Here is a 15,099-nt window from a genome sequence, read left to right as displayed (position 1 = left end):
CTCCCGTCAGTTGAACATTCTGTATCATCCGGAGATAGGTCTTACGGGCCTTTTTGGATGACCCGGCAGCGGTCATCCCTCCTACGATCATCCTTATATCCCCAATTGGGGGCCTTGGTCGCTCATTGTCCCGTCGGGGGTGCTGGTCTTGTGCGGGGGGATCCGCCCTCTCCTTGCTAACGAATCTCTGCAGCTTTCCTTGTCTAATAAGGGCTTCAATCTGCTGCTTGAGGTCATAGCAATCTGCTGTGTCGTGGCCGTGGTCGCGGTGGAATCGGCAGTACTTATCTCGGGAACGTTTGTTGGGGTCACTCTTCAGCTTTCCTGGGAACGTCAGTGATTCCTCGTCCTTGATCTGCATAAGGACTTGATCTATCGGGGCTGTCAGCGGAGTGAAGCTTGTGAACCTTCCCCCCGGGGGTTTAGGGCGTCTTTCGTCCCTTCGGTCCGCGGTTCTTGCCTTCTTTCGGTTTTGGTCCTGCCGACCGTCTTCCTGCCGTTCTCTTTTTCTAGGCCTCTCTTCCCGAGCTAAGAGTGCATCTTCAGCGTTCATATACTTTGTGGCACGATAAAGCACTTCTGACCTAGTTTTTGGGTCGTTTTTGTATATGGAAAACAAAAACTTGCCCTTCTTCAACCCATTTGTAAATGCCGCGACAAGTATCTTGTCGTCAGCTTCGTCGATCGAGAGCGCCTCTTTATTAAAACGGGAGATGTAGGCTCTTAGAGTTTCGTCTTCTCGCTGCTTCATACTCATCAAGCAAGCCGTAGACTTCTTGTACCGATGGCCTCCAATAAAGTGTGCGGTAAACTGAGCGCTGAGTTCTTTGAAGGTGCTGATGGAGTTTGGGGCCAGTCGACTGAACCAAATTCTTGCTGCGCCCTTTAGCGTTGTAGGGAAGGCCCTGCACATGATGGCGTCCGCTACTCCTTGAAGGTGCATTAGGGTTTTGAAGGTCTCCAGGTGGTCCAGTGGATCCTTGACCCCGTCATAACTGTCTATCTGCGGCATGCGGAACTTACTTGGCAATGGGTAGGCGTTGACGGTAGTGGTGAACGGCGAGTCCGTTCGGTTGACAAGGTCGTCAAGGTCGCTCGATACTCGTCCCTTGAGAGCATTCATCATAACCTCCATTTGTTCCTTCATGGCTTGCATCTCCGCGAGAACGAGGGGCGGAGTGGTTTCCGCGAGGGAGGGGATGCTCGTGTTCTGTCGTTCAGGTTTGCTCGGGGCGTTGCTGGCCTGGGGTCCTTCCTGGTTTCTCCTGTCCGCGCTGGTTCCTTCCTGCTCTGCTCCTTGGTTGTTGGGAGCTGCATCCTTCTGTCTCAGTTGCTCTTCTAGGTCGTGATTTTGCTTCGTGAGGCGCTCCACGGCGGCGGCGAGAGTCCTCACCTGTCTTTCAAGCGCGGTTGTAGGAGTTTCTTCTTCTTGAATGTCGTTGTTGGTCGCCATTGAGCGAGTGAGTACCATGTAACTCTCTTGTCTTGAAGGCGAGAACGTGCTAAAGCGTCCCCACAGACGGCGCCAACTGATGATACCGAAAACAATACCACCAATGAGTCACACGCTCCTCACTCGATCGCAAACGGCACCTGCACAACGAAAAGGAATAACCTAGCGGAGTGTACCGGTGTGGTACCGGCCAAATACCCTCCGAAGGTCAAGTTAGAACTATTCTCACTGCTCTAGAGTGCTAGAGAGGGTAAAATTATGCGTACCTCGGGTAACGAGAGTGCTAAAGTTTTTATAGTAGCGAGGGTCATCCCTCTTTTCCTTGGAGTAGAAGTCTTTTCCTTATAGGAGTCCTTTTGGGCGTAATTTCCGGGATCCTTTCCTTATAGGAGTCCCTTTGAATATTCTCTTGCGTGGGAAACAAGTCAACTCTTGACTTATCACATGGGAAGCAAGTCGACTTCATGACTCGACCGTCTGCCTCAACGCATCTCCTTCAGCTTTTTGGGCGTCACTTGATAAAACCGTCAGTCTTGGAGGCCATCAAATCCAACCGTCAGCTATTGCTCCGTCTATTTATTGAAGACAGCATAACACCGTCAGTATGAGGCTCTCTCTCCTTTTTATCCTCATCATACAATATTGCCTTGTCCAACTAAGCATGGACAAGGGAGGAATAATAAGGTTCCTATTCAAGAAAAGATGTAGTCTCTTGAGTTTAGTTGTGTGATTCTCGCTCTATCAATCCACGATCTTCAATTATGGGCGTAAATCATAAGATTCTCGCCTTCCATTAATGTCATAACACTCATTACACCGTGAGAATATAGAGGAAGTTGTGATTAGAAATGACCCCATATAAACAGCAGGCGGCACCCACTCCAACATATGAGAGAAAAATCATAGAAGATTCTTTTGCTTTTTGTAAATTGAGTTTTACTAAGTTCTTACTTGAGTATTAGAAAATTCTAAGTTGGTACCACACCAGTGCTCTCCAATTGAGTAATCATTTGCGAGTCTTCCAAAGCTTTCATTTAGATGAATGATCCTATAAGATCATTAAATCATTAAATCACTCAACTATTAATTTTGAAGAGGTAACCTAAGATGACATGACTTAATTTTAAAAATTAAGGGACTAAATTGTTACCATTAATACGCAAGGAATCAAATTAAACTTTATCCAATTATGTGGGGTTTTTTTTTTTTTTTTTTTTTAAATTGTAAATCTCTACAACGTGTAAGAGCATTTACATCAATTTATGTAAAATAGAAAAAATCCCACATTTTACCCAACCAACCCAAAAAACCTCCCACATTAGTTAATATAAAATTGTGCAAAAATCCATTTTTTCTATAATAACCGTGTGTCTAAATCCACACCGCAACTTTACAAATGCATATTTTAATAATTTTCTACTTCACCCCATGAGGAAGAGAGAGATATGATTTCATGATTTGAGATAATAATAAAAATAGTAATGCTACAGTTACAAATTATTTTACAACATTTTTATAAACGGTTGATATGACAAATTGTCTTCACCATTAACATCTTTTTTTACTTACTAATAACTACCCATCACATTATCAATTTGTAACATATTTTGTAAAATAGTTCATGATTTTAGCATTTTTCTAATAAAACTTCAATAAGGAAATAGTATTTTAATGAAAATGTAATGTTATGTGTTTTGAAAAATAAGAGTACGTTTGGTACACTGAATGTGGATTACAACATGAATAGTAAATAAATGTGTTGTAATTGAATAACTAAACCTATTCATTAGTTTGATTGTGAGTTGTAACATTAGAATAAAACATATGATCTATTTTAGGAAATATTTCATTCATACAATTATATTTCCTAGAAAATAATATATTTTAAATTTTAGAGAGATAAGTTATTTTTTGATAATTTTTTATTTCCATAATTGTTAGGTGGATATAAAAAGTTTATTTATTTGGAAATGTATTAATGTTAGAGATTATTACATCTACTAAGAAATAGTTATTACAACTCTTTTAGAGAGGAATAGTTATTCCTCATTTTGAAGAAGAGAGATGCTACGTCTACAACATTTTTACAATATTTTTACAACAAATCACAAGTGGTTAGTTGTTATTGGTTCAAATTTGAAACCAACACTAAGATTACTTTTTTGCTCCAACAATAACAACCTTTCACTTAGGATTTGTTGTAAAAATGTTGTAGAAATATTGTAGACATATCATTTCTCTTTGAAGAATATCTATTCATAAGGAATGACTATTTCCTATAATAAAAACATAACCAAACTATTGAATAGTTAAACTATAGGAATAGTTGTTACATTACAGTATTTATTACAGTCTACCAAACATGCCCTAAGTGCACAACATAGAAAAAGTAGGTTCATACGATGAAAATAGATAGAAGTTTTTGGATAGATTTGCTCGCCAAGGGCATTATGGTCATTGTGTCCATATTGCAAAATAGCTTTTTTTTTTTGAGATAATATTGCTAAATAGTTAGTTGTTACATTACGGTGCTTATTACAGTCTATCAAATATGCCCTAAGTGCACAACATAGGAAAAAGTAGGTTCATCTGATGAAAATAGACAATTTTTTGGACAGGTTTGCTCGCCAAGGGCATTATGGTCATTGTGTCCGTATCACTAAATAGTTTTTTTTTTTTTTTTTTTTTTGAGATAATACTGCTAAATAGTTAGTTGCTCTTGCCTCCAAGTGAATCCCCATTCCGGACAGAAAAAATTGCAACAACCATTTGGAAACCAAAAAAAAAGTAGAATGCAGAAGTGGAGAGCTACACGTCGTCTCCTCCTCAACAGTTACTCATCCAAGTCCCGCTTTGATCATCCTCGATCCAATCCAATTTCTGATCATTCCACAACAATTTCCCGCTCTTCCTCAGGTACTGTATATATATATATATATATATATAACCTATTACAATTAGCTCACAAAAATTTAAAAGCAATTCCCTCTAACTGCTATGCTATATATATTTTTTTTAGGTTTTGAATCATGGACAAGCAGAATCCTCCACTACAGACACTTTGCTACAGCGATGATTCAAAGAAACCCATCGTTTTCAACGTTGAATTCCGATGATATCAACCATTTCAAAGGTATATTAGGCGATAAAAATGTGATTGAAGATGAAGACACGCTTCTCTTTGCAAACACTGATTGGATGCGAAAATATAAGGGCTCCAGTAAGCTTTTGCTACAACCTAGAACCACTCAAGAGGTCCTTTATATTTCTTTTATTAATTAATATTGTGCTCAATTTCAAATTTCACCTTCTAACTTTGTTTTATTCATTTCAATCTTGTAACCTTTTTCACTTTTATTCAACGTAGTCATTCCGTCTTATTCTGTCACATTGTGCCGTTAGGTGTCTTAAAAAATTAAGTTGTTTTGGGAATTCAAAAATATTAAAACTATGTTGTTTGAGGGGCACTTAACGGCTACTCCTTTGATTGAAAAAAAAAAATGGAAGTTAAAGAACTGAAATGAATAACTTGGAATTTAAAGGATTGAATTGAATTTTGGGTAAAGTTAGAGTGTCCAGTTTGTAATTTAATTTTAGGCTAAAATGAAAAACTTGCCCACTATGTTTCATGAGAATATTCTCATTCCAATCCTCTAACTTTGCATTCGTTTATTTCAGTCTTCTAAATTTAACGGAAGCAAAGTTAGAAGACTGAAATGATTTCTAGTGAATCTTAGAGTTCGAGTTTTGCATTTTCACCTTAATCTTATTATTATTATTGACTATTTGCATTGGTGATGCAGGTCTCTGAGGTTCTTAAATACTGTAATTCGAGACGCTTAGCTGTTGTTCCTCAAGGTGGAAATACTGGCCTTGTAGGCGGAAGTGTTCCCGTCTTTGATGAAGTAATGTAATTTGTTCCGTTTTTTCGCTTTCTTTGACTCTCTCTTCTGTGGGATTCAATGAATAACAGTTCACAAACATCATGTTTCTCATTTATCATACATCTGAATTGCTGTTCTATGATATCTTCTACAGGTCATTATCAATGTTGGTTCAATGAAACAGGTCATATCTTTTGACAAGGTAGACATTGCACCATTTTCCATAGTGTATGCAACAAATTAATGCATTTTGATTATGTTTGTGTTCGTATTCTGTGTTAGAATATAAGCCTATTTGGTTTTAGGCCCATTGTAATATTTTTTATTACATTCGCTTGTACTGCACATCGATTTCTTGTATAGCACTCATACTCTAACTATATAAATGCAGTCTCTTGTACAGTATTCAACACACAGTTGAAAACAATGAGGCATTCAGTCTTTAACACTATGGTTACAATTCTGTCTAAAATAGATTTTAGAGTATAGACGCTTATGACCTCCCCCGCTATGCCTTGCAGTTATGATTCTTATCATTATGTTGTCCTTGTTTTGAACTCTCTCCTTCCATTTGTAGTACTTGCTTTTACTTTTGGGACTGTTGCTGTGAACACTTTCAGTTTTTGAACTTGCTCAATTGTTCATTTCATTGGAGTTATAGCACAACATTTTCACACCTTCCTTCTCTGATGGTTGTTCTTCTTGTCTTACTAGTGCTAGTTCTCTTTGTAGCTTGTTGGCCTTGAATGAAATTTGAAGACCCTAAAGTTAGGGGTGTAAGAGCTGGTAGAGAGAGAGAGAGAGATAACTTGCTATCCTTGTCTTGAAGACTCTCACCAATAAATTTTACCTTTAGATGCATTTTGGAGTAATGTAGTGTTCCCAAACCAATATCAAGTGTTTGTTTGGATATCGCTTATTTTGCTGAAACTGAAAACTTATTGTTGAAAGTACTGTAAATAAAGGTAAAAGTTAGCTGAAATAGTACAATGAGACCCATTAATAGTACCAAAAAGTGCAGTGGGGTCCATGAATAGTAGCAACTATAAGCTGAATAGTGAAATAATTTTCATTTTTCATTGGTATCCAAACGGAGGCTAAGCATGGTTTCAGCATCACAAATTTGGGTTTATTTTATATTTTTCTCCTTGCACCTTTTTCAGGTCAGTGGTGTATTGGTATGTGAAGCAGGATGCATTTTGGAAAATTTGGTTTCTTTCCTAGACAACCAGGGGTAATTTTCCATTAACCATCATTTATTTTCTCATAAGATCTGTAATGTGTTATGTTTATTAGAATGACAGTTCAAATTTCATAGAAGTATAGTGTTAATAGATGTCACATAAGTATACTCTTGTCGGAATGTTGAACTGGTGGGCTGTCACGGCTCTTTGTCCATTTAAATTATACAACATGGAAATTTGACATTTTTTCTGTTGTCCTATTTTAGTAATTTATGCTTCTATTCAGATTTATTATGCCACTGGACTTAGGTGCAAAAGGAAGCTGCCAGATTGGTGGAAATGTTTCAACTAATGCTGGTGGTTTACGTCTTGTCCGTTATGGATCTCTTCATGGAACTGTACTAGGTGAGGATATTTGGTATCTATTAACCTTTCAAAAAAAAAAAAATCTGGTATTTGTTAAAGTCTAATGCACAAAACGGACTACTGTCTGTTCTGTTTCAATCTTCATCTTTTGTTTGATTTAATATGCACTTGGCTATTTAGCAATTGAAACATACTAGCTCATTTCCATGAGCAGAAAAGCATAGCCATCTCAGTATCCAAAGTATTTGTGCTGCTATTGACAATATCTTGCAATTTTAACTGCAGATACTTGGTAAAATTGGCTGCTCTAGTTTCTTAATTTTGAAGCATTTTTTCCACTAATAATACAGGCATTGAGGCTGTTTTAGCAAATGGCGATGTGCTTGACATGCTAGGGACTCTCAGGAAAGATAATACTGGGTATGATTTAAAGCATTTGTTTATAGGTATGTATCAAACAGTTTATAAACTGTATTATATTTTACAGTAAACAACTGTAATTTTAAGTGTATAATGCAAGTGAATTAACTTTCACCATCATCAATCCAGGAAGTGAAGGATCCTTAGGAATTGTAACTAAGGTTTCCATTCTCACTCCTCCAAAGCTATCTTCGGTGAATCTAGCTTTTCTTGCATGTAAAGACTATTCCAGCTGCCAGGTATGACTAGTTTTTTTACCTTTAATTTTCTTCTGCTTACATGTAATATTTTATCCATAAGTTTGATGCCCTAAGCAATCAAAATCAACAATATATTTCTATCAGTCAGATGCCAAAATACATTACAGAAAGTATTACAATTTACAGTCTCATTCTCTTTTCTTTTTCAGCAGATTATACTGAAAAGAAACAGTGACCAATAATAATCTGGAGAAAAAAAAAAGAATCCTAAGAACAATGAAAAGTAATCTTCAAATAGAACAATAAGTTATTAGTAAGGGTAAGCCAGAAAGATCATGATAGTTTAATTCTGAAACAACAAAATTCTCTTCACCCCCACCTCCCTCAGAAAGAAAAAAAGAAAATCTTCCTTTGTGACATGTGCTAAATCAAAAAATTGGAGTTTTATGTCTCATCATATCCTGTATACCAGAACTTGATGCTCTAGTTCAAACCTTATTGACTTAATTGTCACTTAATGTCTAGCTATAATAGTTTGGTTTCCTGAAATTTATACCATTATAAATTTCCCGTGTTTAATAGCCATATCGACTTCTGTTGTGTTTTCTAGAATGGCCGATATTTAGCTACAAATATAGATTTTAACCTTTTTTTACACCTTTATGCACCCTTAATTGTTCTTGACTCTAAGCAAGAAAAATGAATGAATTATGCTGTCTCCCACCTTTTGTCTTAATGTTTGTCAGAAACTTCTATTTGAAGCGAAGAGAAGACTTGGGGAGATTTTATCTGCATTTGAATTTTTAGATAATGAGTCACTGAATCTGGTAAGCATTCTGATGATTGTGTAATTGATGAGAATTTTTTAAGTTTGCCTCTCGTTTCTACCTATGTAATTTTAATGGTGAATCTCAATTTACATTTTTATGAAAGTTGGAGGTATACTATCTATGTGATGTGTCCATAAAAAGGAAGTTCACAGTTTTCTGCGGTCCTTAACAAGCTACTGTTTCTGGGTATATGCATAGACAATGATGCAATCCACTGGTTTCCTACTTTCTCTCAGGCCTAGAATGATTGGAAGCTTGAAACTACTGAAAATTTCTTTGATACTCTTTATACTTCTCATATTTCCAGGAGGGGCTTGGATAGGATGTATTGGACTTTATCCAATAACCACAAATTTGATGTAAAATCCTTCTATGGAGCTTTTTGAGGTGACCCTATGTTGGATATTCCTTGGCGAGAAATTTGGAAGTCTAAAACTTCCTGGGAAGGTTGCTTTTTATTTTTTGTGTGTGTGGACAGCTACCCCTGAAATTTTGGGACTAAGGCTTGGTTTTTGTTGTTATTGTGTGGACAGCTGCCCATGGTATAATTCTTAATATGGATAACTTTCATAAGTGAAAGATCAACATGGTTGATTGGTGTTGTATGTGCTAAAGGGATGGGGAGAACATTACCGCATTTTTCTTCATTGAGCTATAGCAAGGGACCTTTGGTCTTGTTTTTTATTTTTCTTCTCTATGTTGTGTCTCTTTGGTCATGGCTTATTCAGTAAAAGACCTTCTATTTTGTTGGAGAGGTGGCTTCAAGGGCCATCAAATCACCAATATGTGGAACGCTATTCCTCTATGTCTTGTGTGGTGTATTCAGAATGAACATAATTCTAGGTCTTTTGAAGGGATTGAATCCCTGCTTCATTTGAAGTTCATCTTTCATAGATCTTTGTTTGATTGGCTAAAGATCATATGGGATTTCAGTTGTTCTTGTTTGTGGTTTTTTTATCTTTGTAATTTGTACTTCACGAGTACTTGGGCTTTCCCTTTTTTCTTTTAACAAAATTTTCAGTGTTTATAAAAAAAGTTTTCATTTTTCAATTTTCATGGGCAACCATATCTTATGTTAGTTTTTTAGTGGGATTGTGTTTTCTTGTTTATTTTTCTTGTAGTTAACAAAATTGCTCTTCGTTTTTTGTAGGAGTTTACTATGAGGATAATTGTTAGAAATTACAGATTACATCTTCATTGTTTTCAGTTGGAAAGTGATCTAAATTATTCTTATTCCTAAAATTTTAAGAACTTTTTTCTGAAGAACCACTTATACATTTGAAGAGAAAGTGAATGGCATGGCATTTTTACTTTATCATTGTTATATTTTTGAAGCATACTCATTGTATTTTATGTAACAGGCTCTGAATCATTTAGAAGGTGTAAGGAATCCATTACCTCCCGCAATGCACAACTTCTATGTTCTGATTGAGACAACAGGCAGTGATGAATCTTATGACAAGTAAGCTCCTTTAAGTTTGATTGTTTATCTTCTTGAATGAGAATGATTATATTCTTGTGAAAAATATTTTTTAGTATTGAAATTTAGTTCCTACTGGACCCCTATCAATTGACTAGTACAAACAAAACTGTAAAATGAAAATTTTCGAAGGTTCACAAACCAATCCATAACATCTAGACATTGTGTAATTGCTTTTCTCATTTTGGTTGTGACTCTTCAGTTTTTAGATAGAACTCATGGAAAGGTTGTGTGACATATAGCGTCTAACTGCACCCTAGGAGAAAATGGAAAGTGATTCTATATTTTTCTAATTTTCCTGAAAAGTCACCTCACATAAAACTAGATTGGATTCCTTCCTGGAATTCTCCACCATGAACCTTTACTGCATGCTTAAATCAACTACAGATTCTCAAACTAACATGTTCTTCAGTTTTCTGTTTTATGGACAACAATAGCATCCTCGCTTTGTAATGTCTAGTGTTTTTTGTAGCTATATTTTTAGAAATATAATGTTTTCTTAAATGCCTTCTGAATCAATGGCATGTTTGAATTTCTAAGACCCTACAGTTTTATTTATACATATCCAGAGAAAAGCTTGAAGCTTTCCTACTTCGATCAATGGAAGATGGTTTGATTTCTGATGGTGTTATTGCACAAGACATTAACCAAGCTTCATCATTTTGGCGTATTCGTGAGGTTACCATTTTTTCAGTTCATTGAATTTCATTATACATGGACTACTTTATATTCAGACTTAAATAATGTTAGTATGTATTTCTTTTAGCGAAACTACACTATTGGTCCCTGAAGTTTACCATGTGAGCACAATTAGTCCTTTAAGTTCTAAGTGAGTGCTATTGGTCTCTCAAGTTTTAATAATGAGTATTGTTAGTCCTTTTGTTAATTGCCTTGAGTTTTATTGCCTATGTGGCTAGCGGAATAGTGACTTGACATATTTTAAATTTATATGGAATTTTTAAAATTAAAATATTACAAAATTCAATTTTAATAAACTCGATACATTTGATGTGGCATGATGTCATATTGAAAGATTAAAATAATAAATTAACAAGTCATATTTATTTATATTTAGAAAACAGGTCAGATTATTAAGATTAAAGAATTCATTAGAATCTTTAAAATCACTTAAAACACCAAATCATTCAAGTGACCGTCCATCTCCTCCCAAAGTCTCTTTGTCGGCATCACATTCAAGACTTGCTCACCATTGATGACTATCCACCCACGTCCTCACTGGTCTCGACTTGTCAAAACCTCCACCTCACTGCCAAAGTATCCACCACATCCTAGCCTGTATCTAAACTGGCTATCATCGTCCTGTTCTTGATATTGCATTTTAATCTACTACAGCAAATGATATTTGGTTTGGCCAGAGTGTTGTGTAAAGATATGCTTTGCTTGCTAGAGGCATTGATGAGAATTTGCTTTTAGAATCCATGATTATTGGATTTCATTCAGATGAACCAGCTATTAGCCTTTTTATAAATAATAATAATTATCAACCTAGTGAGGTTGGAAGGATTTTTTTAAATAAAAAAGGATAATGTCTTAAACCTTGTATGGTTTGAGAAACATAAATTATAATTTGACGATTTTTACTTTGTTACATTTGCAATTCCTTTCTATGCTTTCCACTTATTTATGGGATGGAGATGTTTGAGTAATTTGGTACTTGGGTTGGTGGAGAATCTCTGGATATGGATAGTTGAGTTGTTATGGAAGACTTGCCATGGTGGATGGAAATGAAGGCAATATGTATGTTTGGAATGTGGCTGAACAGCTTCATAAGGATTTTAAGGGTCAAGAAGCTTGGAGGCTCTGGCAGTGAGATGGAGGCTTGGACATTGATGGAAAGACCTGGGAGGACACAAATAGACTGACCTGTAGGACTTGCTTGCCACTGATCTATTTTTTGTTTTTGTTTTTTTTTTTTTAATGAGTTTTTTAAGGAAATCGTTATGAATTTTTTATCTAAAATATGATCTGTTAATTTTTTTTTTTTTTATCATTGATGTGGCATAGTGCCACATCAATTAAAAAAATGTCATGTCACTATTTCGATAGACACATAGATAATAATATTAACGGCAGTTAATAAACGGACTAACAATGCTAATTATTAAAACTTAATGGACCAATAGTACTCACTTAAAACTTAAGAGACCAATTGCACTCACAAGGTAAATTTCAGGAACTAATAGTGTAGTTTCGTCATTTCCTTTTTATTCAGGAAAGAACACCTAGTCTTCATATGGTAATGAATTACTTCTATAAATTCCACTGTTAGTTATTTCACCTATTGTTGTGGACCAATACTAAGAGAAGTCCGGTTCTTCAGCTTTACAACTCCTTTCTTATTACTATTTGTCTGGATCATATTTTCTATATCAATGATCATCTCACCCCACCCCTTGTTTTATGATGGAAACCTGTGCTTTTTTTCTGTCGTGCGCATCTTTAAAGTTCCTTTAACTTAAATGATATTACTTATTATTATTATGGTGATTAAGTGGTCTTTGCTGATCATAAGCAAATTATTTTTGTGGATTTTCTCATATCTATCTCGCAATTGGTTCTGCCTTTTGCTTCTCTTGGATGCTTCTCCCTTTTGATTCCGACCTTTATTGTGTAACAAAAACTAACCATTTGCTGATCCTCAACGGCCACTTACAGTTGCCATTTCTTCAAATTTATTCATCTTAACTTGTGATTATCTCTGTCAAGTATTTTGGAATTATTTATAACCTAAATGTCTTTGTAAATCATTATAAGTTCTTCAGTGGATTTTCTTCCCCACCATAGGGTGTACCAGAGGCACTCATGAAAGCAGGAGCTGTTTACAAATATGACTTGTCATTACCTGTTGAAACGATGTACAATCTTGTAGAGGAAATGCGAACAATACTTGGTAAGACAACTTTTTGTAATGGCTACATGCATTTTGAAATATTGTTTTCTTTCTCGCTTTGGTGATCAGATGTATTCTCTTTAGTGGTTGGGTAGGATAGGTGTGGATGTGAAACTGAAGGGTGTCCTTGCAGAAACAGTAAATTTCAAAAGAATAATTTGAACAGCGGAAACATCAGTTTCATGTGCCCTTAACTTGTTAAGAGTGTGCAGTTTCAAATTTGTTGCAAGATATTCCTGTGAAAACAGTACTATTTCTTTGAACTTGAAAAATTGTTTATGCTAATAGTATCATGATCTTGCATGTCACAGACTATGACTGGGTTGGTATATAAATCCACTTTTTGAATTATTATTTTAATATCAGGTAATTCAGCTAAAGTAATTGGATATGGCCACCTTGGAGATGGAAATTTGCATTTTAATATTTCAACTCCACAGTATGATGATGCGGTGATTTCCTTCAGCATACCCTAAAAAGCTGTGTATTTATTCTGTAAAACATGGCTTTGTATTGATATCTTCAATGAATTGCAGATTTTAGCACAAATTGAACCCTTTGTCTATGAATGGACATCTAAGCAGCGGGGAAGTATTAGTGCAGAGCATGGCTTGGGACTGATGAAGGCTAATAAGATTTTCTACAGCAAGTCACATGAAACCGTGAGAATTTGTGAATAGCTAGACATCTAAGATGTGCTTCTTGTTCTTCTTTTAATTTCTAGATTTAGAATGCCAAGTTTTCTTATACTGATGTCTAAAATAAGAATCTGTTTGTATAGGTGCAACTAATGGCTTCAATTAAGAAGTTGATGGACCCCAATGGGATACTGAACCCATATAAAGTTCTTCCATACTCAATTGTTTCTTACATCTGAGATAAGGTTTGTTTATTTTATTTTTTATTTTTTTTCTCATTCTGAACTTTCACACTTGCGTTTGAAGTTTTACTCCTGAAAAGGGCTTGCAAATTTGCTTTTGAAGTTTTTGTGAACTAAGGCAGCTGAAATATGGAATGACGGGCCATTTCTTCTTTCTTTCAATGATAACTATAGACATTAAAAAGAAATTTGCAAAATTCTCCGAATAAAAAATTTCACCTGTTATGAAGTCCATTCAACCCAAAAAGCAAATTATATGTGTACACAGGGAGAGGGAATCATTTTGTTCATTTTTACACTGAAAGTTTCTCCAATTTTTAAGAAAAAAGATATCCTTCTCTTGTTTTTGGGCCTGTCTCAGCAACTAGCAACTGAACCAGCAATTGAGGAAAAGAGATCAAATATTCACATACATTATTGTTATTATTATACTAAAAATAGATGGACTAAGCTATTCATCAAACTTAAGAATACTAAGCCAAGTAAAAGTTAGTCCATGTGTTCAATACTTAAGATACTTGAATGAGTGTGCTATTTATAGAGGAAGAAACATAACATCTTCCTCTATTTTTCCAACATAGGATTTGTAACGCTTCTTGTTAAAACCTTACCTTTTTTTTGGCTAAGCAATCCTACCCTTATAACAAGGAGAATCATTACGTCTTCTTTCATTCTTTCAATACGGGACTTGCAACACTTCTTTTTAAAACATTTTCCCTTCATTTTTTCAATGAAAGACTGGTGTGTTCTTTAATTAGTATTTTTATTATTATTTATGATGTTAGAACTTCAATGGGACATTAATCTTGATTCTCGCTTTTTCAGTTCTTTTAACAATCTGGATTTTAAAACACCATGTGGCAAATCAATTGATAATATGCAAGATGCATATGACTCATATTATATAACCAGTTTAAACTGAAAGCACCAAATAATATTGTTCAGGCCTTTCAAATGTAATACTTTAGAGAATTATGTCTTATTTTGTGTTATTTTTACCTGATGTCATTTCATGTTTTTCTAATGCGGTCCAAAGCTGAAATTCAACATTCCCTGAGGTAGCAAGCATGATGGTTTTGTCTCAAGTTGTAGCAAGTGGACATAACTGAGCTACAGCTCAGTAGGATGCAATTCTATTAAACTATGAAGTTAGAGATGTTCAATACTATCTGGCATCTGATTGGAGAAGGAGCAAGTTCTATTAAATAGAAAGCACTAGTAATTGTATGGCACTTGAAGATAGTAATCTCCATGCCGTGGCAATGAGTTGTGTAGTTGATGAGTACCTAAACAGTACTGAAGATTAAATGAAATAAAAGCATGTTCCTATGAATCCACTATGTTCAGGTTCACTTTAATCTTTTGACTGAGGCTTCAGTCACTTTAAATTTTCTCTTCGATTTGATAATGCCTCTATAAGCTATTTTCTGAGTTCATATAGACCGGTCGGTTGTTGGCACAGTGCTTTACACAGAAATTTGTCACAACCTC

The 15,099-nt window shown here is 35.4% G+C and overlaps 1 protein-coding gene across 3 annotated transcripts; it reads left to right on the top strand.

The window, feature by feature from the left end:
- The first annotated feature begins 4,174 nt into the window (after positions 1–4,174).
- LOC126733131 (D-2-hydroxyglutarate dehydrogenase, mitochondrial) lies at positions 4,175–14,941 on the top strand. 3 transcript variants are annotated; one of them, XM_050436318.1, is made up of 16 exons: positions 4,176–4,369; positions 4,473–4,708; positions 5,257–5,358; positions 5,492–5,539; positions 6,501–6,571; positions 6,808–6,926; positions 7,238–7,333; positions 7,437–7,546; positions 8,254–8,334; positions 9,699–9,799; positions 10,387–10,495; positions 12,623–12,728; positions 13,095–13,180; positions 13,265–13,390; positions 13,510–13,611; positions 14,645–14,941. In XM_050436318.1, exons 1-15 carry the CDS (start codon positions 4,246–4,248, stop codon positions 13,603–13,605), a joined length of 1,611 nt encoding a protein of 536 aa, XP_050292275.1. In that variant the 5' UTR covers positions 4,176–4,245; the 3' UTR covers positions 13,606–13,611; positions 14,645–14,941. The 3 variants fall into 3 exon arrangements, 2 of the variants coding, with proteins under 2 accessions (XP_050292275.1, XP_050292276.1); XM_050436319.1 differs by lacking the exon at positions 4,176–4,369 and having other exon boundaries at positions 4,477–4,673; XR_007659635.1 differs by lacking the exons at positions 13,265–13,390; positions 13,510–13,611; positions 14,645–14,941 and adding an exon at positions 12,813–12,966 and having other exon boundaries at positions 4,175–4,369.
- Positions 14,942–15,099: the final 158 nt, after the last annotated feature.

The sequence above is a fragment of the Quercus robur genome, chromosome 6 (assembly GCF_932294415.1).
Source record: "Quercus robur chromosome 6, dhQueRobu3.1, whole genome shotgun sequence".
Taxonomy (NCBI): Eukaryota; Viridiplantae; Streptophyta; class Magnoliopsida; order Fagales; family Fagaceae; genus Quercus; species Quercus robur.
The sequence above is the reverse complement of the archived record's forward strand: the minus strand, read 5'-3'. Positions and strand labels throughout refer to the sequence as shown.